Source organism: Ischnura elegans, chromosome 2, assembly GCF_921293095.1.
Source record: "Ischnura elegans chromosome 2, ioIscEleg1.1, whole genome shotgun sequence".
Classification (NCBI taxonomy): Eukaryota; Metazoa; Arthropoda; class Insecta; order Odonata; family Coenagrionidae; genus Ischnura; species Ischnura elegans.
In genome coordinates, this window is record NC_060247.1 from 90,599,274 (window position 1) to 90,625,186 (window position 25,913).

General features: G+C 36.4%; 1 protein-coding gene across 10 annotated transcripts in view; it reads left to right on the plus strand.

The window, feature by feature from the left end:
• The window catches only part of LOC124154162 (tau-tubulin kinase homolog Asator), a 168,514-nt gene that overhangs the window by 119,799 nt on the left and 22,802 nt on the right, over positions 1-25,913 (plus strand). For 9 of the 10 annotated variants that reach the window (XM_046527710.1, XM_046527711.1, XM_046527703.1 and 6 more), the window contains 12 exons: positions 4,348-4,495; positions 5,348-5,495; positions 6,456-6,670; positions 7,833-8,003; positions 8,228-8,326; positions 8,626-8,745; positions 9,002-9,301; positions 10,599-10,910; positions 11,832-12,063; positions 13,169-13,444; positions 17,312-17,424; positions 25,352-25,516. In XM_046527710.1, the coding sequence (XP_046383666.1) occupies positions 4,348-4,495; positions 5,348-5,495; positions 6,456-6,670; positions 7,833-8,003; positions 8,228-8,326; positions 8,626-8,745; positions 9,002-9,301; positions 10,599-10,910; positions 11,832-12,063; positions 13,169-13,444; positions 17,312-17,424; positions 25,352-25,516 (2,299 nt within the window). The remainder of the gene's footprint in view (positions 1-4,347; positions 4,496-5,347; positions 5,496-6,455; positions 6,671-7,832; positions 8,004-8,227; positions 8,327-8,625; positions 8,746-9,001; positions 9,302-10,598; positions 10,911-11,831; positions 12,064-13,168; positions 13,445-17,311; positions 17,425-25,351; positions 25,517-25,913) is intronic. The other variant, XM_046527707.1, reaches the window with a different exon arrangement.

Here is a 25,913-nt window from a genome sequence, read left to right on the forward strand (position 1 = left end):
TTGCCCCCCCCCCCCTCCGCTCCGACGGCCTTTATTCGCTTCTATTTATCTTTTAACCCATTCTTAAAACCTTTTAAACGTCTAGGGTATTTTCTTAGAAGCTCCTTAACGGTTACTCTGGAAGGTATTGTTTTCCTTTCCCTTTTTCTATCGCAAAATGACCTAAGATGTCGACGCACCCTAAAAACAATAATAACCTTTTTCTATCACCCTCTCTCTTTTTTGTTTTATTCATCTGCTACCGAATAATTAACATAATTTTCATTCCTCAACTTCGTATTAGATGCAGCTGCTCTTTTCCCTTGTATTATCGCGTTCATTGTATTATTTGATCATGTGGCGGGTATAAAATGTGTGCCTATTTAGTAAGTATGCCTTTTATATGCTTCGCCCTTACTAAGGACCGCCCGCTGAGCGTGACCTAGGTATTTGGAAAAATGTTAGGGGGATGTGAAGAATACACGAAGAAATATGCGCTAAATCTAACTGCATTCTTTCCTGTACAATAATTTATTTTCTGCGTTTTAGAAGGTTAAAATGCTAAGGGTGTGTTAAAAACGTTTAGCAATATAAAGTGAACCAGACCCCCGGTTAGAGACAATATCAAATTTTATTTGATTGAATTGATATTTGCTGTCAGGGGGTTTTTGGGGGTAAATGCCCCATCGTCTCAGGGGGGAATGGGAATCCCAGCCTCTACCTTCCGTGATATGGGGTCGAGTGGATTTGACAAGACTGGGTTGGTACCGCGTGCGTTTTAACGTACCTACTTCAGCGTCATAAATATCGTGTCACTCGGCGCACTCTCGGTCGTCTGCCGTTGAACGTTAGCTTCACGAGTAATTCGTAGGAGTGAGTTACGGGGCGCGGTAGCATGACGAGTGTACCGCGTTATAACTTTCGAAGGCAACAGTTTACGTGATCGTAGGATGTCGTAGTGAAGGGGTAGCATGGCTGAATTATGTGGTAGTTAATCACCATAGCATCAGAGGCTTATATGATCGCATGCGGGTTTTTTTATTAGCCGTATCTCTCTCTCTCTCTGTGTTGTACGAGCTCAAGATCACTGGTTTTTATATTCCTTTATGCATGAATATATCCCAAATTGTCCTGAATAAATTAACCTTATCGGGGATAGCTGCAATTACTTCCTATATTCCCGGTAGAGTCCATCTCTCAATGTCCAATGATTATAGCTAATTAACCCTTCAGAAGCCGTAATTTAGTGAATAGGCATTTCCTCACGTATTTTAAAATCCACCCCTATCTCCCAAGTCAAATATTTCCCGATGGCGGAATTTTCGACGTGCTTCCCTTCGTGGCCTACCTTTTCTAGCCCTTTTTCCGTAATTCGCAACGTACTCCGTCACTGGCACCGTCGCATTTGCCCTATCAAAGTGCAATGATGCGGACATTTTCAAATTGAATCGAGAGGAAGAGGCAATAAAAACGATTGAAAGGGGCGCTGCAAAAATGACTGTTTAAACACAGAATTGTCAACAGTCAATTGAAAGGCGAAATAAAATCGTGTGCAGTCATAGTATCGTTCCTGAGCACTTGACCTTAATCGACTGTATATTCGAGCTAGGGGGTCACAAAGTTGGATTTACAAACATAGATGGCGCAAATTTCTATATTCTCACGAAGTATTTGATGAAATATTAAGTAATTAATATTCTAAATGTGAGACTGCGTAGATCGTTAGGTTGCTGACTGAAAGATCTTGAGTTCTACTCCAAAATTACTACTTTGAATGACTCCAAAAATACATCCCTGCGGTGCGAAGAGGCTCAGGGAAAGGTACAGGCCCCCTAACCCTGAATATGTGAAATTCACATGCCTGTGGCTTAGTCCAAGGTGAGCTCCAGCCTACTCTATCAGAACCATTTTTTGGGTTGAAGCTTTGACAGATAACCTATTAGCTCTTACCAAAAAATTGCATATTGGTCGTGGTTTGCAGGTACCTGGTTTGAATGGTCCGTGTGTGCAGTGACACCCACTTGTGATCTTTGAGGTGCTCAAGTAGCCTTCAAGACCTAAGCAATCTAGAATAAAATGTCTAATCCTAAAAAAAGAAAAAAATGAGATAATAATACAATTCACGATTTTTATGATGAATTTCATCCTCTTGAGTTCTTATGGAAAGTTACACTGCAGGAAAATAACAGGAGAAAATTTATTTTTTAATAAACTTTGATTTACATTCATTAGGGTACTTGCTTATCATTTTTTAAAAGACTAAATTTATTAGGGGGGTGGATCCAGTTGCGTACCCAGGATTTTGAAATGGGGGGGTTTACCGGAGATTTAGGGGCCCTTCCGGTGTGTATGGAAAACACTGTATGGCAAAGGGGGTCCTGGAAAATTTGTAAAATTTTTGATTTTGAAAACCTGATTTTTAGGATTCAAAAACTAATTTTGTGCGAGTGTTTGCTAAAATAAAGAATATAATTTGGGTAAAGGAGGGGTTTAACCCAGAACCCCTCCTCAATGGCTACACCACTGGATGGCTCATTAGCACTTTTGGAACACCTGCAGAAAAATCCTAAGCACGCCAATAGTTGTCAGTCATTGTTAAGGCTTCACATCTACAATAAAAGCTTTAAGATTTGTCATTCACAAAGGGTCATTTTTAATGCTTGTATCCTAATAGATGTAGAAACTGATGAAATGGCAATAAAAGAATTGAAATGATCATTGAAGGTCTTAAATATGCTTTAGTTCTAAAAATCTGCTTGGTGAAGAAAGTGTTACACCTCTAAGATAGGCTCCTATTGTCCCCACGAGTGGCAATTGTAAAAACAACTCTTAGAAATTCAAGGTAGGAAGTGATGCTTATTTTATGCCTAACTCTTTAGAGCAATGTAAATTTTGGATTGTAGAATTGATAAGTTCCTCTTGGCAAGGTATAAACCTTCACTTCCTGCCTTTCAATAATGTTAACAGCTGGAAGTAATCCCAGTCTCATCTGGCATGCTGCCAATAGTTTTTGAATGAGGTCGGTGAGGGGTAAATGCTGAGTACTGGGTCAGTGCATCCTGCATGCTTTTTTATTCAACTCTCACCCATTCTGCAGTTAAGTTTTGAGTTATTTTTTCTGCTTCTGGCTCGTACCATTCCGATATACATCCACTTTATCCAGATTGCTTTACAGCAATAATGTAAAAATTTTCCCTTTGAATTGAAATTGGAAATGAAACTTCACCACAGCATTCGCTCTTTAAATAAAATATTAAAAGCTGAGTTAGTTCCTCTCCATTCTTACATTTCATAATTTTGATATGATGTCGTCATAGTGTGTTTAATGCAGTGAATGTTTTTGAAGGCATGAATGTCATTAAAAACGATTAAGATTGTTTTACAACTTGAACACTTATCAATCTTTAATCTTCAAATTGCTTAGTCTTTCCTGGTTACATAGGTGTTTAGCGATTTACCCTTTATCAAAGTTTTCATTCTTGGGCAATTTTATGATTATGTTGGATTTCAGTTTTCAGCATTCTTTTTCGTAAGATTATAGTGGGGAAGCTTTAACTACTGATTTCATTTCCTATGTCTAAATCCAGTGATGTTCTTGTCTGATTCAAGTTTCGTCTCCATTGTGCAAAATATGATCCGTTGAATCACCCAGATGTATAATTTCGTAAAAAATAAGTCTGTATCTTTTAGCAATTTTGATTTCAAGTAAAAATTTATTAAAATTAATTGTATCGAATATCTTTTTACTTATATATTTTTCATTTTGGAATAGATACATAGGTGTTGTGTTATGCCTGTATATTAAAATTTTATTGTGGTCATATTTTAAACCCCTGAAATTTTGAATTTTCCCTTATAAAAAAAATGATAAATGACTGAGGCAGACATTGATGGGTTGCATCCAATTCTACAGCTGTCCCCTTGTTGTCTGCAGATGAAGAATTTAGAGAAAAAATTTACTCCTTCTTTGTATGGCTAGGTCTTGATGCCAAATCTAGCTGGTGTTATGACCAATATTGGTGTTGTATTTTCATTTGCTTGGGACGACGATGCTTTTTATCCATTGCAACTTAATGTCTGCATAGATTTAGCTCTAAGACCCAGCCTATATGCAATGAAAGAGCCTTTACTTGGAAAAGCCATACTAGATTCAAAAATCATAAGTTTCCTGCAACCAGGAAGATGCTTGCCTCAACATTACACTGTGGCAGAATTTTGGGATTAAATTTTCCTATGGACTACTTGACAAGAAATGATATGACTTATACTATCTAGTCTCTTTTAGCTACAGATTTTTTGCTGTGTGTATTTATATGTGAACTGAATGAATGTGAAGGTGTTAAATATTTTTTTTTTTCCTGTCGCCAGGGAACGGAGCTGCCTCGTAGGGGCCAACGGTGCCCTGTGCGGGGACGACTCTGAAACGGACGCCAACAACAACTGTGCGGACCATATCACAATGACAAGTGAAGATCTCTTACAGCCAGGCCATGTGGTCAAGGAGCGATGGAAAGTGGTGAGTAGAATTGGTTATAATCATGGCATTACCTTGTCCTGATATTGCTTTTCATATAATTTTCCTATTTTGTGAAAGACTTCAGCTTTACCTGGGTATTGAAATTTTTTGCATTTTTGGCTTTTTCAAACATTTTATTTTGTTCTTGGTTGTGATGGAGTTTAGTAATTAAAGAGGCCTTTATTTTACTATTTTCTCCAAAACAAGGAAATCAAGCAGGACTCCTAGGAAATAAATAGCTCATTAAAAAGTCATTTAATTTTTTTTTACGATCTTCTTTTATACGAGTCATGTTATTGCTCTCCTTTGTTGTAATGATTATGTTTTTGGTAGGCACATGCCTGAGTTTATTGTTTGGGATGCAGTCACTTCCTATCCCATCCATCAGATATAGCCTAAGCTCATTCTTTTGCATGAGAATAACCTCATTGGCTATAGGGCAAATGGGGCATTCATTCATTTGGGTAGGAAAATCTGCATCGGCTATGGCCGACAATAGGTCCTAACAGGTTAATTCCTCTATTTAACCTTTTTCTAGTCACCAAGTTTCTTTGGAATGGATCCATAAAAAGCGTGAAGCATGATGTTGGTACATTGATGTGATGTGAGCCATCATTCATTTTAAAGGAATTTTATTGTTAGTGCTAAATATTTTGAATGATGAAAAATGAATTTTCTCATATTCTCAGTGATATTTTTGAGCAAGTGAAATAATATATGTATTCCGATACGATTTTAGTGTTGGTGGAAATGAAGTCAATAACCTGGTGCAGGAGCAGAGAAAAATCTCTAAGTATATTCCTTAGTCACAGGGGTTTACATCAAACTTTTTTTTCTCTGAAATTGTTTCAGGTACGGAAAATTGGAGGTGGAGGGTTTGGAGAAATATACGAAGGCCTGGATCTTGTTACCAAAGAACAGGTTGCCCTCAAAGTTGAGTCGGCGCGACAACCTAAACAAGTTCTGAAAATGGAAGTGGCCGTTCTTAAAAGACTCCAGGGTAAGTAAATCCATGTTACGTTACTTTCACTCCAAATTCACCGCACAAGCTCTGTCGCATACGTCTGCCAAGTGAATCTTATATTTTCCCTACTGGTTAATTCTTTGTTTGTTTTTTTTTTGTTATTGAATTGTGTCTAATTCATGTCATTGTTAAATTGGCATCATGGCTGTGGAAAATTACTTAAATAAATAAATAAAAAAGTCTTATTTTCACTATCTGCTATGAGAGCTAGAGAATTACTGTTAGCTGCTAACAAGAATATGAGAATGTTTGGTTAAGAACTAACCCCTAATTCAAGACTTAAATGATTCTGACTGCTGGGTGTCATTTTAATGGGAAAATTTATGCTGTAGATTCAACATTCCCCAAAGTTATTGACAATCTAGAGACTTACTATCCCAGATTTTCTTATAGAAACTAGTATGATGCTTTGAAACCTTACACAATCATCCCCAAATCCAAGCAACCAAGGAAAAGCAAAGTATTTTGAATAGTGGTATCATGATGAGTACTAATTGTAAGGAAGAACGTAGTTGCAAACCATACAATCTAGTTGAAATGGAAACTCTTGTTTTATGCATTGGGCTACACACTAAATTTATTAGAGGGGGCATTTCTAAGTACTCTTGGAACCTTCATGAAACAATCTCAAACTTAAAGTGAAGAAGTTGTTCAACATGACATAAGAATTAATTTGAAGAGCTGAAAATGAGAATGGTTTTTGGCTCTTTAAAAGTATGTACATAATTTTAAATTTTAATAATTTTTTGAGAATCTTATAAAAGGTGAAAATCCGTTATCAATTGGAACAACATAGTTGCAATAATGATAAGTTGAAAAATTATTTTGCCAGAATCATGATCTCATTCATCAGACTATTTCAATGGTCTTCAATTTCACAGGTCTTAATTTCAATGGTGTATTGTTTGTTAGCTAATGGTCATTATTTTTTCTCAGGTAAGGAACACGTGTGTCGCTTCATTGGCTGTGGGCGTAATGACCGCTTCAACTATGTTGTCATGCAACTTCAGGGACGTAATTTGGCTGAGCTTCGTCGTGCACAGCCTAGGGGTACCTTTTCTCTTTCCACAACCATCCGTCTGGGTTTACAGATCCTTCGAGCCGTTGAAAGTATACATGAAGTTGGCTTCTTACATCGAGATATCAAACCTGTAAGTTGGCATTTTAGATAGGTTTATTTTTTAGTGCATAATTCTTCATTCATGAATGTTTTACGTGTATATCTTTGGGAAAATTTTATGACATGATATTCAAAATTTCTGTGTATTTGTACATTTTTATGATTCCATTTCACTTAGTTTTTTTTATTCTTTGCCTTTTCTCAACAAATATCAATGGTTTTCAGTTTATCATTTTTGCCAGTGAAAATTTCTTCTTCTTTAGCTCCAACTTATTGTTTCTTTTCATCTACTTGAACTAACTTTGGATCAAATTATGATAATTGGTATTGGTTCGGCAATTCTCTCTTTTCGTCATTTGTATATGATCTCTTTGTATGTATGTGCTTTTGAAAATGATGTATGCATTTATAATTGCCTAATCAATCGTGACTTGTATTTTAATATTTAATGATTTGGTTGGAGGATGTAACGTATTCACATAATGAAATACATACTCTGAAAGTTTTTGGGACTTTCTGTTTTCTACAAGATATTTACTCTAACAATATTATGTATGTAGATGGTTACTCAATTTAGTTATGCTTAGTTGTCAAACGAAATGCAGATCAGTATAAAAGGTGATTTTGGAGGCCAGGTTGCTGAATCAAAATGAAAAACTTTCATTTCTCAATATTTAATAAAAAATGAAAGTAACATTTAATGAAAATAGCTTAAGCACAATTCTGGAAATTTTCTTAGCTAGGTGAAGGTGTAATGTGTATTGTAGAGAGCTCTTCATTGATGGCATAGTTTGTTGATAATAAGGGCTTATTTTGAATTTCAAGTATTATAACCTATTGATGGGCCAAAATGAGAGGTCTTAAGGAATAGGAAATGAAGTATTTTCCTTGTCAAAGCTCATTTTTTATTTGAAGCATATGCCAAATCCTCCAGAGCCTGGTTAGAATCTGTTCAGAGTCTCCAGTTCATTCTCCAGAGTTAGTGTCTATGATTTCCACTTCTTGATTTTTTCCCAATCCATTATTATCAGGAAAATTTTGAAGTTTCGTATTTCTTTTCTTACATCTAATTGACAGCACTGTGTGTTCCGTAGTGATGCTATTTAATATAGTGAACTATTTTGTTACGGTATAGTAGTTAAGTCTGTCCTTTGAAGGATTTCTTATAATATATATGCTTGTTTCTTTTGCAGTCCAATTTCTCTGTGGGTCGTCTCCCTCATAACTCACGAAAAGTTTACATGTTAGACTTCGGTCTTGCTCGTCAGTACACGACAGTTACTGGGGAAGTCAGGGCTCCAAGAGCGGCTGCTGGTTTCAGAGGAACAGTTCGTTACGCTTCCATCAACGCCCATAAAAACAAGGTATGCAACAAAGATTCCATCATGGTTCATGTATGTGATAGTTCAGCTGAATTGTCTCCATAGTATCATGAAGAAATTTCCGTCATGACTGTCTCCTGTGTTAATTTCTTTTACTTTTATTTTTGAAATTGCTGTGGTGATTCATTCTATTTAATGCAAGGCCATAATGTTAATCATAATGTCACTGTTTATAAATAGCAAATTTCCAAACTGTTTCTTTTTAGGAAATGGGGAGGCACGATGACTTGTGGTCACTGTTTTACATGTTAGCTGAGTTTGTTAATGGCCAACTACCATGGAGAAAAATTAAAGACAAGGAGCAGGTAAGTCTTCATTTGTGCATTTGCTCAATGAAAATTGTGATGAAATAAGGATTGAGATATTTTTTTCGTGGCACCATTAGATTTGTCCTCATTTCCAAAGAACCCCTGTACTTGATTATTGTTAAAGATGAATTGTCTGTATTTACTGAGGAATGAAAGGCTGACAACCATTTATAAATAAATGTATGAAATCCGGGTAATTCCATGTGCACCTTACTTTGTCATTTTCATTTGGTTCTGGTTGTGTTCTAGCTGTTATTTTTCACAATACTGGATTACTTATTGCTTTTGTTTTATAGGTTGGGCTTATGAAAGAGAAATATGACCACAGGCTGTTACTGAAGCATTTACCATCTGATTTAAGGCAGTTTTTGGATCACATTCAGAGCTTAGAATATGCTGATAAACCAGACTACGCTGTGAGTTTTTTATTTTACTTAACATAAAAGTGGGTTTTAAATCACAAATTTGTAATTTTGTTTGCATTAATATGCAATACATATATATTTGATCAATTTTATAATCTTCTGATGCATGAGGTGAATATTTTTCTATTAAGCATCTCATTTTGTGTTTTAATGCTGTGAATAATATTGGTTTGTTATTAATTGTGTATAAAATCCCTGAAAATTAGATGAACTTTTTGAGCATATAGTTTTATTGTATTTGTTTCAGATGCTAACTGGATTATTTGAGAGGTGTATGAAGCGAAGAGGAGTGAAGGAAAGTGATCCATATGACTGGGAGCGAACGCCGGCCATTGACAATTCCATAGCACCGTCCCCACCAGCTGCTCCAACAACAGCTACCTCCCCGGCGATTGTGGTTGGAGGCAAGACCACCACTGCTCCTCCGCCTCCACCACCCACTTCCCGAAGGATAACGGACAACATGGTAGAGGATGAAGTTCCTCCTGTTACCAGCTTAGACAACAACCAAGAAAACATAGAACCTGACAACAGGAGAGAACTGGAGGTAAGTCACAAATATAATGGCTGGTTGAAGTATGCGTGCATGTGGTGATGTAATTCTGTTTGTTAGTCAGCTATTTTCACCTGGCAGCATTACAGTGAATTGAGAAATTATTCTCACTTAGTGGAGTTAGGGACCCCTCTTGTCTGGATCGATTCTTTCGATTGCTTTTTCAGATTCAAATAAGGAAAAAAAGGATGGGCTTTGAAAATGTGATTTAAATTTTACTCTCAAGTACATATGTAGTTATATCTTGATAAACAAAAAATGAGAATAAATAGTAATTCAAGAGATGTTATGAGAAATGCTACAAAAATTGGATGAAGTAGTGCAAATGCATTATGAAGTAGATAATTGATCAAAAAGTCCGTAGTAGAATAACGCAAAGGTGGTTTCTGTATATAGCGCTCGGCTGCTGATCAAGGGGATCTGCGTTCAATTGGGACACCCTAGATTAAAATCCTTGAAGTGCAAGGTGACCTATAGGAAGGATTCAGCCCTCCTACTCTGAATGAGTGAAATTCATGTGCCTGTGGCTTAGTCCAGGATGAGGTCTACCCTTACCAACCCAAACCTACCTTTGACTTTTATCACTGAGTGAGAATGCTAAATGAGATGATGCATTTGCCATATTCTCATTGATAGTTATACATTTTAAAAGTTATGTTGTGTTGGTATCAGGAAAACCTCACTTTGCTCCGCAGTTCATTTTTATGGATCATGTTAATGAAAAACCTATCAAAGCTCACTCTCTAAGTGATTCGGCCTGAAGGTTGGTTTGGATGCTACCTATCTTTGGAACCTGTTAAAACTATAGGTGGTAAAAATTCAGCCTGATATGTATTAATATTCTGAAAAGGAAAAATCATTTATATTCAAATCTGGATTCCCGAATCCGTGCCAAGTATTCCACCTCTTCAACTGCTTAACCATGGTTCATACTGCCATACATACAATGCAACATAGTACCGCATCCAGAGTCAAATCATCTTGTCCTCTAAAGCCTACCAAACTCTGCAAAGCAAGAAGATGCCTTGGTGGTTCAGTTGGTAGAACACTTAGTAGTGTAAATTTGGGAGGTCCAGGTTGGAATCCTGGTCAAGGCAAATGATTTTTCATCCATTGAATTTCACTTTTTTAGTGCACTTGTGGATTATCCCAAAAAAAAAGTACATCTCTGTCTGGTCCTGGGTTTTTCCTTGCATAGTGAAATGTGTAGTGTGAAGTTTCTATTCCTGCACCTAAAGTTCCACTCATCGAAGCATGAACTCTATTGAGTTTGTATTTCTCCACGTGCCAGGTGTGTGCAGCGAGGAACAATAGGCATCGTCGTGGAGTGGATGGAGTTGTGCCCCCGGATGCTGGTGATACAGAGAGACTGGTTGTTGACCGTAATTGTAATGCTAGTGTAGTCCTTGACAAAATGGAGAATGAAGTGCGCGGTGATGGCATAGGTGTGCGAACGCATCGCCAGAAGCGTGACGAGGAGAGGGGGAGCAGCGGCAGGGTAAGTGGAGGGGGAAGGCAGAGACCGTCAGGGCGAACGTCGACCACAGGCAGTAGCGACCCACGCAGGAAAGGAGGGATGGATACCTCGACCACCGTCTCTCAGGTGAGCTGTTTATTCAAAAGAAAACTGCTGATTTGAGTTCAAGGCCGTAGCCAGGAAAAAATTTTTGGGAGAAAGGATTATGTGAGGGAGTATACTTCAGACTACATTTTCAAAATATTTATGTGGATTTTGAATCCCTTGAGCCATCCATTGCTTGCTATTGCCTTGTATGAGTGTGTGCAAACTGGCTTCTTCCAATGGGGGCATATTATTTTTTGAAATAATGTTCTACTTCAAAGTTATCTAATAATGTTTTATTAGCTTCATTAATGGGCTAATTTATAAAAGACATTCTCACTAAGGTGGTGGAGAACACAATGAAGTGTCATAACAAATCCTACCAGTTCAAATGAAGTTACTTGTGTATTGAACTTGAAGTCGCATAGTATGTCAGGTATTCAAAAATGTATTGGATATGAAAATTGTTATCTGGCAGTGTGGAATATTATGTTTAAATCATCATCTACTGGCTTCTGTAGTATAGTTCTATCATAAAAACCAGTGCCGGATCCAGGATAATGGATAAGGGGGTGCAGAGGGGACCCTGTGGTGTAACCACCCAGCAGTAGTGGGGGTCCAAACAAAATTACCATTTTATCCAGTGTAATTTGGATACCCAAGGGGGAACTATAGCCCCTCTTTGGGTCTGCCACTGATAGCAACCTAAGGACAGTGTGACCTACTGTTGGGTCACTCAACGCATTTAGTTAGAGCTGTTTTCACCCTAAGGTATCCCATACTAGGACATGTTAAAAGTTGTAATTACTATTTTGCTTTACATGTGGGATTTGGGTTTAGTAGAGGAAAAATGAATAAATGCCTCAAGGGAAATCTTTGCAAAAAGCGTTTTATTTTTAATCAGTCTTATGTAATTTTGGAGAATTATTTAACCATGACTCTGTGCTCATTTGTGTACGGCAGAGTGCTCCTGTGAGGACGACTGCCAAAGAGGAGGATGATGAGGAAGAGGGTGAGGTGGACTGTGAGGGTGATGCTGTGATGGCTGGTGGTGGGGGTTCCTCTTCGGCGAGAGTCGAGGGACGTGTGCATACGGGTGCTGATACTGTTAATCTGCCCACAAGCGGAATAATCTCTGAACTGCCTCGACCACAAGAAGTCCTTACTGATGGATCCCATCATTCTTTCGATGTTGGTAAGTCTTGAGGTGTTGAAATCTCATTGCTTCCCTAGTGTGCAGGAGAACCTCTAAATGCCACATATTTTGTTACTTAGTCAAATTAATATTTCATATTACATATATTAATTTGCAATTTTATATTGTTTTTCTTTCCTCTTTAATCTAGCAATCGTGATTAATTTTTCTATCGTCTAGCCTTTGGTTACAAGTGTTTAAAATAATTATGTAATCAAAAGCTGTGATGATCTACCTTCTCATTTTTTGTGGCTGATTTCAGTCATAGTTTTTCAAGAAAAACTTTTTTTTTGTAGATGTGTAAATTTTATATCAATATTTGCCCTTTTTATTCTATACCATCATTTTCCACTGTCATTTACTCTGCCTCCTAAGTTCTTCCAGCATTATCCTCTTCTTACTGCATTAAGCTTTTCCCTTACATTATTCTTTTGCGTGAATACACATTATCCCCCCCTGATCTTTCCTTGCATCTAACTTATCATATTTATTGCTTATCACCCATGAAATTTTTTTCTGGGAGTGTATACATATTTTCATCAATAGAAATGGTTGAAAATTTTGATCAGTGAAATACGAAATATCTACTGGTATCATACCTTACAAATGGCAACAGAAATCCCCTCAGCCCAAACCCTAAGTTGAATCAAGTATGAATTGAGCCAAAATAAAACCAGCTGAAGCCAGCAAGAGGCAATGAAGGTTTCATTGATGGACCTTATTATTCTGATTACTTATATGGCAGTCTTTATCCTAAGCAAGGGTAGTGGGCAGAGCTCGTATTGGAGGGTATCGTGTTCAAATCTCAGGTCAAGCCTTCAGATGCCTCCAGATAAAATTCTTTTAAGTGGCCCAGGGAAAGAAATTGGCCCCCTTTCCTTAATCTGTGAAGTACATACCCCTGTGGCTAAGTAAAGGGTTAACTTTACACTCAAATATCAAAACCAACATTCTATCTTTTAATATTCTAAACTTCCTCATTCCAAACTTCAATTGCATACCTTACTTATTTCATGCATGTTTGATGAGGTATGAAATATGAGTCCAGTATTGATTTTCAATCTCTCTTGGTATTAATTTCTTCCTTTTTTTGTTTGTGTGGTAGGTGTAGTCTCTCCTGGTGAGAGGCATACAGTTCAGGCCCAGAGGCAGGGCCGCCCGGGACAGGGGCAACGAAGAATGACAGGCAACGAAAGGAGGGAGCCAAGGGTTCGAAGGTTTCACTCAGCAGGCTCTGGGACGCTGGGCGTGGCACAGCACGGTGGCCGACCCACACCACCTCCCTCCTCTAGGTATCACAGGGACCAGTCCATCACGCAATTTGCTGTCATGGATGACGATAATGTTTCTGCTCTGCAGCAGGTTACTCGAGGAGGAGGGGGTAAGTTGACTAGTGCCTAAAGCTTTCATTCCATGATGTCTTGAAATCTTTTTCTATTTCAGCTGCCAAGAGATAGGTTTATAAAGTGGACTCTCAACCATACAGTTTTGACTTAGACAAAAATTTTGAAAGTGGTCACCACTGTCAATATTCAGAAATTGGAATGTTTGTTTTACTCAGCTCCTCACTCAATTCTACCTGTCAATCTTTAACACTGACATAGTTTTTCTGCTCTATATTCATCATCACCTGTCCATACATGTATCTTATCTGAGGCCTCCCTTAGCTATTCTTCTCTTGCATTTGTCTTTCAGATATTTTCCTCATCATATCATCATGTTTTATGGTGTACTCAATTGAGTTATCCTGTCTTCTCGAGATTTTCGAAAGACACCTCTGCTACTCTTCTTAGGACTTATGCTTTACTCACATGATTGATCCATTTGATCTTCAGCATCCTCTGTAACACCAAGTTTTTTGTGCTTCCAATCATGAAAGCTCTGCATATGTTATCCTTCATACCTCACAATTATGAAGAAGTGTGCTTCAAATTTAAGTCCCAATAAATTATGTAATATCTTCAACTCCAACGCTTACCCAACTGTGAGTAAATTCCTCTCTTGAAAGAGTACCCTCTCCTGCTGGGCTATTCTGCTGACTATTTCCTTTTATCTCTGTCTTCATTGCTATTAAAGGGGCCACCCACATAGCAAAAATCTATCTTCTCCTCAAGGTTTTGTCTTCCTACTTATCCTTGCTGAGACATCATGGCATATTATTGCAATGTTATGTATGTCACATATATCTTTCTGTGGAGGGATATTATGTTGATGAACGAAATTGGGTCTAGTAATGGGATGAAGGAAATTTGCCATCCTGCAAATACATACTGTCGTCCATGGCAGTTGGTCCTAGACTTATCATCATCACCAGTTAACAATCATGGGATCGGTTTGAAGCAGCTTTCCACTCAATTCTCCTATTAAATAATATTTTTGCTCTTAAATGATTCTTCTATTTAATATCTTTCATTGTTTGCTCCATGTATCTCATCACAGGCCATCCTTTGCAATTTTTGTCATCCATGTGTCTGATGATACTTTTCTTCTGTACATCATGTCTCATGTTATGCCATCTAGGCTGTTCCATCATCTTCTAAGGTTTTCAAAAGGCATTCTCATCTATGCCACTCTTCTTTGACCTTCCTCATTGCTGACTCCATCCATTTGATTTTCATTTCACTTCCCTTGGGTCACATTTTAAATGCTTCGACACATGAATTCTCTTCAGAAATTTTGAAAATGGAGAACAGGATACTAGGTAATCTATACCGTTTCAATTCTTATGGGAATATACTTGGGATATTTTTGTCCCTCCCGTTGGTCCTCTGAAATAGGTAACAAAAACATCCTAATTAGCATTATGTTGGTACATTAACTGTAGCATGAGCCTGAGGAAGTGGGCATTGTTGTGGGTGAAACATACCAATAAGGAAGGTACTGATGAGAGTTGACTCATACCTATTTCTCCTCTAATGGTAATGGTGACACGGCGTGGAATTCTTTTCTCTTGCTTCACTTTATTTTGTCTTTTCTTCCTTGGTTTCTTTGTAATGATCTTTTCTTCTCATGGAACCTATTCAAATGTGGTTATCTCACAGAGGATTTTTCAACTCTTCATCTCCTTGAGGACTTCAAGGTTGCGGTTATCTTCTTCTTTAGTTGGAAATCTCTTGAATGTCACACCAGATTATGGTCTTTTTTTATCCTCCTAAATTGTTATGTGCAACTCACCTCGTCAGGGATCCAGCAGTTCAGTGCCTTTATGTCAATATTTGTCTGCTAAAATACGTAAAAAGAGGAATTATTCATCAAGGAAAAACCATGCATTTCGTCATTATAGTTTTTCTAATCTTCTATTGAATATTTAATGGTTTGATGAACGGACTCTTTCTTCACATTCAAAGAGATCTGTCATTCAGCTTCTGTCTTTCTTTGTTGTAGCTTCCTGAACCTTCATCATTCTTTCACTCTAGTATCAAATTTTCTGTTATGTTTTCTAGTGCAGAGGTTCTTCCAAATGTTTTTGTTTTCTAATTTTAGCTTTACTTCTCATGATCTTCAGACCATCAATTATTGTTATTGCTGGGTCTCTAGTCTTTTGTAAGTTACTATATCCAACCTGATATTATCTCTGGATCCCTCATTTATTTTTCTTGAATACATTAATTTTCTCTGACCATAAATAAAAATGCATTCATAATTTTAATAGGTGGATTTTAAAATATGTACATTTATATTGAAATGAATACTCTACATTCAGCCCTTCAATTATAGATAAAATAATTAATTCTTTGAAGTTGATAATCATTGTCAGTCAGCAATCCTAATATTTATTTGATGCACCTCCTATCAGCCAATGTTTCATGATAACATAATTTTCCTCTTTTAGCATCTTCATCACCTGTTTTATATGTTTCATGTGAGGTCTTCGTAAGCCATTCTTCCCATCTCGTTGTCCAATGTCTCTTATTTAAACCATCATGTCTTTATTTTATTCTCTATGTACTTGTCTTGCCTTCATAGGATTTTCAGAAAACTTCTATTCTCTACGGCTTTTCTTAAAACTTCCTCATTACTCACTCTGTAAATCCATATGAACTTCATCATTCTTCTTAAGATACACTAAAAGAATTCCTGCACCAGTGAATTTTCAGTTGTTGTCCAATTCTCACTGCCCCAAAGAAAAATAACTTCAGATCTAAATTCTGATGAATTGTTTCCTTCCTTCTACCCTTGCATTCCCAGCTCTCATTATTCTTTTTCCAGAATGCCCTCTTTGCCTGAGCTCAATCTAGCTATTTTTCTTTACTAACATTTTTTCAAAATTATCAGTCTCTCTGATAATGTTGGTCTTCTACCTTTAAATTCACTGTTGGTATCATTTTGTATTTTTCTATTATCAATTTGAATCCAAGAATTCAGTACTATAAGCAACACTTCTTCCTCTAAGTCTTCAGTTTGTGGAATTTCCTGTAATCAGTATACAGACAGCTCTTGCCGACCATCTTGAATTTTTTCCTGAAATTTCTTCCCTGCATTCGTTGATCACTTCATTATTTAGTGTCTTCAGACTGATACTATCTTCATTTTAAAAATTCTGCTCGATATATTTTTCTGTGCTTAGGAAACTTCATTTTTTAGTGTCCGACTCTATCAGTGCACCATGCTGTTTATAAAGGCTTAGGTTTGCATTGTGCGATGGACAGTTTTACAGACTCAAGGAGGTCCATGGTTAATTGCTCTATTCTTTCATAGATAATTTAATAGATAGTTAGTTCCCAATTAATCATTGTTATACTTCTCAAGATATATTTAGAATTTATTCCTCAAAGTTGAACACAATAGTTGTCAGTCTTTGACGAATGGGGAATCATCTTTTGTTCATTCATTTTCATGTGCACTGTGTAATGCAAATGCTTAATATTCAAAATGTAATATTTGCTGGTATTCATGGTAGAAGTTAAGCTGTGATGATCTACTTAAATGGAAGGAGTTCCATGCAATATCTAAGATATTGTTAAGTTTGTTGTTTTGCTGATGAAATTGGTTTTACCTAAGCCTAGTGGAAATATAGAAATGTTGATTATGCGGGCAAATTCAAAGTATCAAACTGAGGTAAAAAAAACTAACTTTTAGGCATAAGTCTTGCGCTCAATCAAAGTAATTGTGGCGGTTGTTTTATGCACATATTTTAAGTTAGACATTACGTGAAGTCTGTGGCAACATGAGTACTTTGAAGTGAAGACTTTGTTGCTGTATTTTAATAATTATTATTGTACCTCTTTCCTGATTTGTCATTGCACAGGCTTAACATTGGCTTCTCAGTGGAAGTCACAGTTTGATGATTCTGAAGAGACTGACAATGAGTGGAAAGGAGAAAATTTGCAGAGTCCTGAGCACAGATTAAGCCTACATCAGGTATGGTTATTTTATTAACATTATAGGATTAAATTATGCCTAAAAACTTTCATACTTGTGAAATAGTAACTTAATTGTGTAAGTAACTGTGCCTTGAACATCTACATATCATGTTTTTCATGATTTAAGTGCACATATAGTTCATAAACCGTTGATAGTTGATAATTTTGTCCATTAAAGATGTATGAAAGTAGTCAGTTGGTAATGTTGTTACATTTCTATAAATGTTAACTTCTTTTCAATATAACTCATATTGGGCTCTATGAACAAAAATTTAAATGATAACTTCCAGCTATTACTGGGAAGATTATACATTTTTTGTTTTATGTGAATGAAAAAGTAGTAAACAAAATTTCAGGATGAGAGAGACTACCAGATGCTTCATATCACCCTTTTAATTGGTTATCTATAATACTTGTTCAATAAAACTACCTTTATTTTGAAACTAATTCAATCGTCAGGGTATGAATCCTGTCTGATCCTTGCTGGTGAAGTTGACTTAGAAAAAATTTAGGCTGCATTTACTGTATTGTAAATGCTTATCTTGTTCAGTTTTATTCTCCTCAGTTTATATACGCTCTCAATATTTATTCTCGGGAACTATTAGTCTGTGGGACATTCGTAGTTTAAAAAATTTTCATGCCAGTGCTTTCCCAGCCAGCACAGACCACAAAAGCTCTCCTTTGCATGTGTATGCCTTCAAGGTGTAGTGACCAGTTTACCTCCTTTCAAAAGGAGGCCCTCTGTATGTAGTGTGGAGGCCGCAAGAGAGGTTCAGCCATGTGTTGAGAGGGGCAGTCTGTAAGAATATGGTAGTTTCCTTCATCAAAGAAAATGAAAGGCGTTGATTGCGATTCGTTACCCACCATTAGTGTATTCATAATACACAAATTACATATTTGGTTTTAAAAATACCGGTTTAGACGAATGGCAAGGGTCAGTTTTATCCTCATTTGATAAAAGGCTAGATTGGCGCCCATGTGATGCCACTCCACATGACGTCACAGGGACCTAGTTTCTATACGAGTAGATAGGAGTTTTACATCGTCTGAGGTTACCAATGCATGCATGAGGCACAGAGCTCAGGGTAACATATCTTATTAATCACCTATTAAAACTGACTAAGGTCGGAAAGTTTCCTTCGTTTGATAAGGTATTAATAATCCTTACTTAAGCCAAGCGCTACTGGCTAGCATAGTACTCGGCTACCTGCTAGCATCCTGTGTCGTATCAGCACTCAGAGCCTCGCCCCAAGGTCACCTCACTTGCGGCAGCAGGAACCAGAACGACGTCACACGGGAGTTTTCCCAGCATTCATACTTACCCGTCGCGTTTTCGCGCGTTTGAAAATTTTCAATTTTCATTTAATTGCGAAAAATACATATCATCATTTAAAAATCTAAAAGCGTGAAATACTTACTCCAGGAGTAATAATTTTTCGATTTAGGCAATAAAAAAATAATAGGAAACCACCCTATTGTAGGTACTGCCACCTGTGGACCTAAAAGATTACCAAGCTGGCTAAACTCATACCTCATTGATTGAATCCTCTATACCGTGGCATAAAAATACCTAATTTCATTTTATTCTCCTCCTTTTAAAAAAATTTTTTAACCCTTTTAGTGCGGCAGGATGATATACAGTGAAACCTCTGTTGGTGAACGCCTCTGATAAAGACCAAAAAATTTGCCTCTAATAGCGAACAAAATTTCGGTTAGCGAACAGATGTGTAGCAGCCATGTTTGTGTTCAGTGCTGTGCGATCCCAAATGGATACAAAGTAATACAATACCTATATACCCTGTAACTTTCATATAATAGCGAGTTAATAGGAGCTAGGAACCAATTATTACTACATATTACCTTTATTTCTTATGGAGAAAATTGTTTCGGAAAGCCACATTTCGGATAACCACCAGCTTTCTGGAACGGATTGTGATCATTATCCGAGGTTCTACTGTATCAGCTTTTGCCACTTGAGTGAAAAGTGCGGCGGGGCAATATATCGGCTCTTACGTAGTACGTTATTTAATTTGGTATAACTTGTTACATTGATATATTTTATTTCAGTAAATGTAAAAATATTTTGCCATTAGTAATGATTTTAACATCAATAATAAAAAAACCCTTATGGATATGTAGTAAAATAGCTTTGTATTGTTTTTTTTGTCCTAGTTACTACATTTTATAAAAATACCCTCCGCGTTCCTCACCTATACCCCAGGAAGAAGGATAGCACTAAGTGGGTTAAAAAACCTCAGCAAAGTACCAAACAAAAAATAAAAGTATTACATAACTATAATTTTACCGGCTTTGTATTCCTCTCTACTGCCAACTGGGCAAACTGATTTGGTGAGAGGTTAGGTAGTTTGCTCGTGACTAGTTATGACAGACCTGTGAACTTAGAATTCTCATAAATACTGTATGAGTTTTGAATTCAACCAATATTTAAATTATTTACTTAAATATTTCATTCCATCCATGACATGCATTCCATTTCATCACATGAGAATTGCCTATTGCACGAAATGCAAAGGTGTTTTACTATCTTATTTGCTTTCCAATGAGCTGTGAAGCTCATGAAACACTGTTAATTGTATGGGGAAACAACCTGCCCTGCACAAAATGTTTGACGATTAACCAGCATTTTCTGTTCACCTAGAGTTAGTTTATGACGGGCGAGCCCCAGTTTAGATTATTTATCATAATATTCAATGATTCTTATCTGAAAGTGAGCTCAGGGGTGGAAAATGGAATTTATTATAAGCCACTCTTGCACATATACATGAATTGCCATTAGAAAAAAATTCCCTGGACCAGGAGTCGAACTATGGACCTTAGCTCTTGGCATATAGGAAATCCACTGCAAATGTATCCTTTGCTTGTAATGAAATAGATCCTTAAAATTATTCCATAAAACCTCATGAGGGCTTTCGGGGAGAAACTTTTTATTTACACATTTGGCTAGAATAATAACAGTGATATTATTGCTGTAAATATAATTTTTATTATTGATCTGTATTGCTCGTAACCACCACTACTGTTTATTTTAGTGTGCATAGTGAAATTCATTTATGAGATCTTATCCATGCACACCTGAAGCATGATTGTATATTGCGTAAACATATGATAGTGTGCAGGCTGGGAAATGAAGTGAAACGCAAAGAAGACAATGGTATTTTAAATTGGCATAGGCGTGCACCCTCCATTGGAGGTGAAAGGGAAAATTGCACCACAGAGCCTACACTAGGAATCTACTTTGCATACGGAGAAAGTGTGGGCTGTGCTGGCTGAATGATTAAGCGAGACTTGTGAAATAAATATTACTTGTGATAAGAAGGGAAAATCAATTGCTTAGGTTAGTTTGAGGACTTAAAAGTGTCATTTGCCTTGGATACGGGTTTCAACTGAACTTAGCTTCATTTGGTATAATATGGGTTATGGTGGTTGTGAACTGCCAAGTTATGCTTACTATGGAGTACTTGCTCTATACCAGAACCTGTATATTTGGGTTTTCGACAGGAAGAAAGTACCTACATTTTTGATAGTTCATATGGCCCATCAAAGCACAAAATGCATGGATTGTTTTGTTTACTCCTTAATATTTTTTTACAGATTGAATAGAATTATGCACTCTACTGAAACTTAGTTACTAATAAAGTAATTCTATTGACTCTTACCACAATTTAATTATCTCAGAATGCAGCATCTCTAATTGTTTATATTGAAGAGTATTGTATGCTGAAAGTAGATCGTTGAGTATGGTAATTTTTTTGTTTGATGAATAACATTTGTTGTTAGGTAGGTATGCATATTTTGTAGCATCATTTGATTTCTTTAAGGTATAATTTAGTGAACCAATTTTTCATCGTAATTGTATTACCTTTATATTGAAAAATTTATATGTTGGTAGATTATAATTAGTTATCCTTAGTAAACTACAATACATGCATAAAACATCTGATTTACTGACTCTTGCTTCACAAAATAACACCAATTGAAAAACTATTCTTTCGTTCCTGTGATGTACACTATGGGGAAGCTTTGTGAACTTAAGATTACTTTCAAAAAATTCAATTATTTATTTGAATGTAAACCTGTGTGTAGACTGTGGAATTCTATGGTAGCAGTGTCTGAAGTTGATTTTTGCCGTTTGGGATGGCATGCCAGTGTTCATATTGATAGTCTATAAGGCAAAAATTGGTTACTGATGACTGAAAATTAAGCTCCAAGAGTGGATAGGTGCCAGCCAAAGATTAAATATTAAATAAGCATTCTAGGTTTGAGTATATTTTAATAAATTCATAGTCATATTTATGTCAGTATGGCATGGACTAGTTGTCGGTGTTGGTGGGGTGGCAGCTCTTGGGTCTATTTGCTGAGTATATAATCAGTCCTAAGGACTATACTGACTTATATTTAACAATTTGTGTTATGTAATTGATTGTCCATGGCAATGAAGGGTACTGCTCAGTCAGACGATCAAAATGAGCAAGGTAGCATTTCCATCTAAGCAAGAAAACTTGCAGTTGGCTTAGCCCTCCCCTCTCATTAACCCACCCAAAACAAGTTCTACCTTTGAATCAACTAAGTCTTAGGAAAATTTATGGACTTAATGTCAGGTAATTTCTGCCAACTGGGCTAATTAATTTGATGAGAGGTGAGATAGTCAGCTCGTGACTCATGTTAGCGTGTGAAATATGGAGGCAGTGTGGGCTGCACCAGCTGGGTCACTATGTGGATGTTAAATGTTTAATGATTTGGAATGAAGAATCTTAGCTCTTGGCATCTTGAAAATATAGTTAGTTTTGAATATGATCAATATTAATGGGATTGGAGAGGAGCAATGCTTTGTCTATAGTGAACCTAAGAGTCTCTAAGTGAATAAAATGCATTTTTATGCTTATTGAAACTACAGCATACTCCCGATTATCCAGGCTAATGATGGGAAGAGGTGGCACGAATGATCGGAATACGAGAATAATCCAAACTTTCACTGTAATTTTCATAATTTAGGCAAATCAAACTCAATTATTATCCATGCACATTATCTGATATTTCAGATCGATTTCTGGGATCAATTAGAGCTTTCTTTTCCCGACTGCAATCGTTTTAGTGGCGATATGTGAATTTACTCATTTTCCTGTAACTCCATCTAATATTGGTTTCCGAAAACCGCGCACCCATGTCTGCAAGATCGCAGATTTAGAAAATTGGTTTGCACAAGTGCTTCAAAACCGCTGCACGACGTCGGAAATTACACTGTCAGGTATTATCACTCCTAAGGAAAAACATGGCCTTGGAGATAGTGAAAATGTTCAATTTCGTGCATAGGAATTGGTTTACCACTTCATGAGATAGGTATATATTTGAAAACTTGACACTGAAAATGAGGTAGAACATGGTGGTGTTTATTCCTCGAATATAACCATTTCTTCGAATCAATGTGATGCATATAGCAGAAAAAAAGTGAATTTTTTATATTGATTTGGAAATTTTATATCATTTGGTATACAATCCATTCTCAAGAGATGTTCCATAATAAAAAAATTGAATATTGCCCATGTTATTCACTAGGTAGTAAAAAATGGAAAAGTTCCGCATCAACCAAAGTACCTTAACTTATAATAAACCAAAGCCGTAAGAAATATACATACCATGAAAAATGCTTTAGGCTGCCTACCTTCAATGGAGGATGAATGATGTTGGGCCAAATTTTTAAAATCAAGGTGCAGACAGAAACAGTGGAGTTTTGATATCATGCCTCATCTTCATGCAAATAAAATCTCAATTGATTGTTGGCATACATCATATCTTGTTAGCCTCTAGGTAAAAATGATATTTTTGCTCCCAAAATTTTTGTACATATTATTAAAACTGTTATTTATTCTGAATAATCTTCATGTCTTATTCACATGTCAATCTACTCATCAACACCAATACCCATTCTTGCCATATTTTATCTAGCCACATGTAATCTACTTTTTTTCAATGAGGTGATCTTCATTTTTCTTCAATTATAGGCTTGTATCATCCTTCATTTTTAAACTTCTGATTCATCTGTCTATTAGCCCTTTATTGAGCCCCATCTTTTTATCCTTCAAATTGTTATTTCAGTAATTTCCTCATTTTTGTCAATTCTGCCGAATATTCTCAGAGATATGAGATTCAGAGGATAATTTCACCACTATTGCAGTAATTTCTGTGTAGTAATACTTAAGCGCCTCTACTTCAATTGGAAGTTTTATCCCATTGATTTTCATTATTAGTTCCTATCCTAGAACTTAAGTTTTTGATAGTTTAATCTTATGTCAGTTGATGAATCTTTGATGCATATAAAACTATAGGTGTCTTGTATTCTGATTTTGATGTTTACCTGTGGGTAAAATCCTTTGAGATGCCTTATGATTGTGTGTGTGATTGTTTGCCTATTTTTAGCAATTGTGGATGTACTCTATCATTAAGCTGCATCTGTGATAATTTTGTGTGTGGTAAAGTCAATAGTATTCTTTCAAAATTAAACATTAAATCGCAAATGTTGTCAGAAGTGGTAGGATTCAGATTTTTTAAATTAAATACAGTCTTGGGGTGAGTGGGATATAAACAAGTGTACACAACATGGATATCCTTATGAACCAGCAAATATAAAATATGTATTTGATATGGAGGGACTTAAAAAGTCTTTGATTTACTAATTGGTTTATTGTAAGGTTTGATGTGTCAACTTTCTGAAATTAGGAATATCTCAATATATCAAGGTTACTGTCTCCATTAATATGTTATTTTATTCCAAGTTACTTTATTTGACTTATAATTCTAGGAAATAAGTAAATTATCTGTACGTAATTATTGATTGTGAAACATGATACAGGCTTTTCTCTGGGAGTCATTTCTGTTTCAATATATGTATTTGCCTTTCATTTAAAATTTGTAATTAGCACTTTTGAGGATGTTTAAAAAGGGAATTACTTTTGAAGGTACCCATACACACAGAGAATTTTGAGACTTGTAATTTTTTACTGCTATGCAAAAATTTTTCTTCATCCCCATGCAACGCAATTAAGTGAAGTCTCTCACAAATAAATTTGACTACAGTATAAATGCAAGTTTGAAGACATTCCAAAAAATAATTTTGTCATATGGAAGGGTGATTAAGTTGCGTGCTACTTCCGTTCAGCATGAAATACCTTGAGCAACCCTAGTTTTCTCTAAATTTGTAGTTTTCATGTGAGGGAATTGGTATACACTCCTTGCTGTATGTGAGGTATAATATTGTTAGTCGAAGCAGCTACACAAGTCTTCATCCCATCGTATTTTGCTAAAAGTGACTTATATAAGTTCAGCCAAATGCCACAACCTGTGTTTGAGGATTCTCAGTCTATGCAGACTTTTTTATTTGGCAGTACCTAAACTAAAATGTTTTCCCACAATAAAAGAGAACCTTTCTCAGTATTTTTATACTTTCCATTAGAGTAAAGCTTTGATTATCTGTCCTACTGGAGGGAAAAACCCTAACAGTTCATTAATTTATGATCATTGTTTTTAGCTATTTTTACGTAGCTAATTATGTTATTTTTGCCATTATCATGATGAATAAAGTATAAATAAGAAGAGTAGAGGAGGTTAGGGATGAGAGTAGAGAGGTATTTGAGGACTAGCAAAGAAAGTGATAAGTCGTAAAATCCAGCAAAGAGTTGATCAAACTATGGATAATCAAGGCTCTACTATGATTTAAATCAACAGCTTGTATATTTTAGTAAAAACATACGTGTCATAAGTGAGCTTTAATTATGATGAGGTTGGTCCATTTGTAACATCCAATTAAGATATCAATGAGTGTATGCAATGGTTCCCAAACTCCTTGATGAAGAGAGAGACAAGATATGCGATTATCACTTTTTCCGCTTCGCCCACCATGACTTCAACAGCCTACAGCAGATGCAAGCTTAACCTCTGCACTAGACCGCTCCCACCACCATCGGCACAGAGGCCAGCCTCCGTCTGTGAGTGGCGACACAGCTCAAGTGCGAGGACCTCAGACGTCCACTACAACGCCTGTAGTGACCGCAGAGGCAGCAGTCGAGAGGCCCCAGGTAAGGTTTCCTGGCCTCTCCCTCATGTCAGTTCGCCGATTTCCCAATGCATAATAATACTATTATTGCATCATTCTATACTTTCAACAAGTATACTAGGATCAAGAATTGAGGTATTTAATTGGGATGTGTTTCACTCGAGTGGTGAGACGTGACTATAGTTTGGCACATAATTTTCTTATGTATTCAGTTGATGGCAATTGTCTTATACTCTTAGCTGATATTCAGTAGACAAGCTGAAACGCATTCTGTGAGATGAATGGAATAGTCATTGAGTATGTTATTTACTAGTTAAAATTTAATAATTGTAAATGTAATTTTTCCTCTTTGTAAATGTGTTTCTCGTGGTGCCAAAGAAATGTTTTATTGAAACATTTACGTTTCTTATAGACAGTTT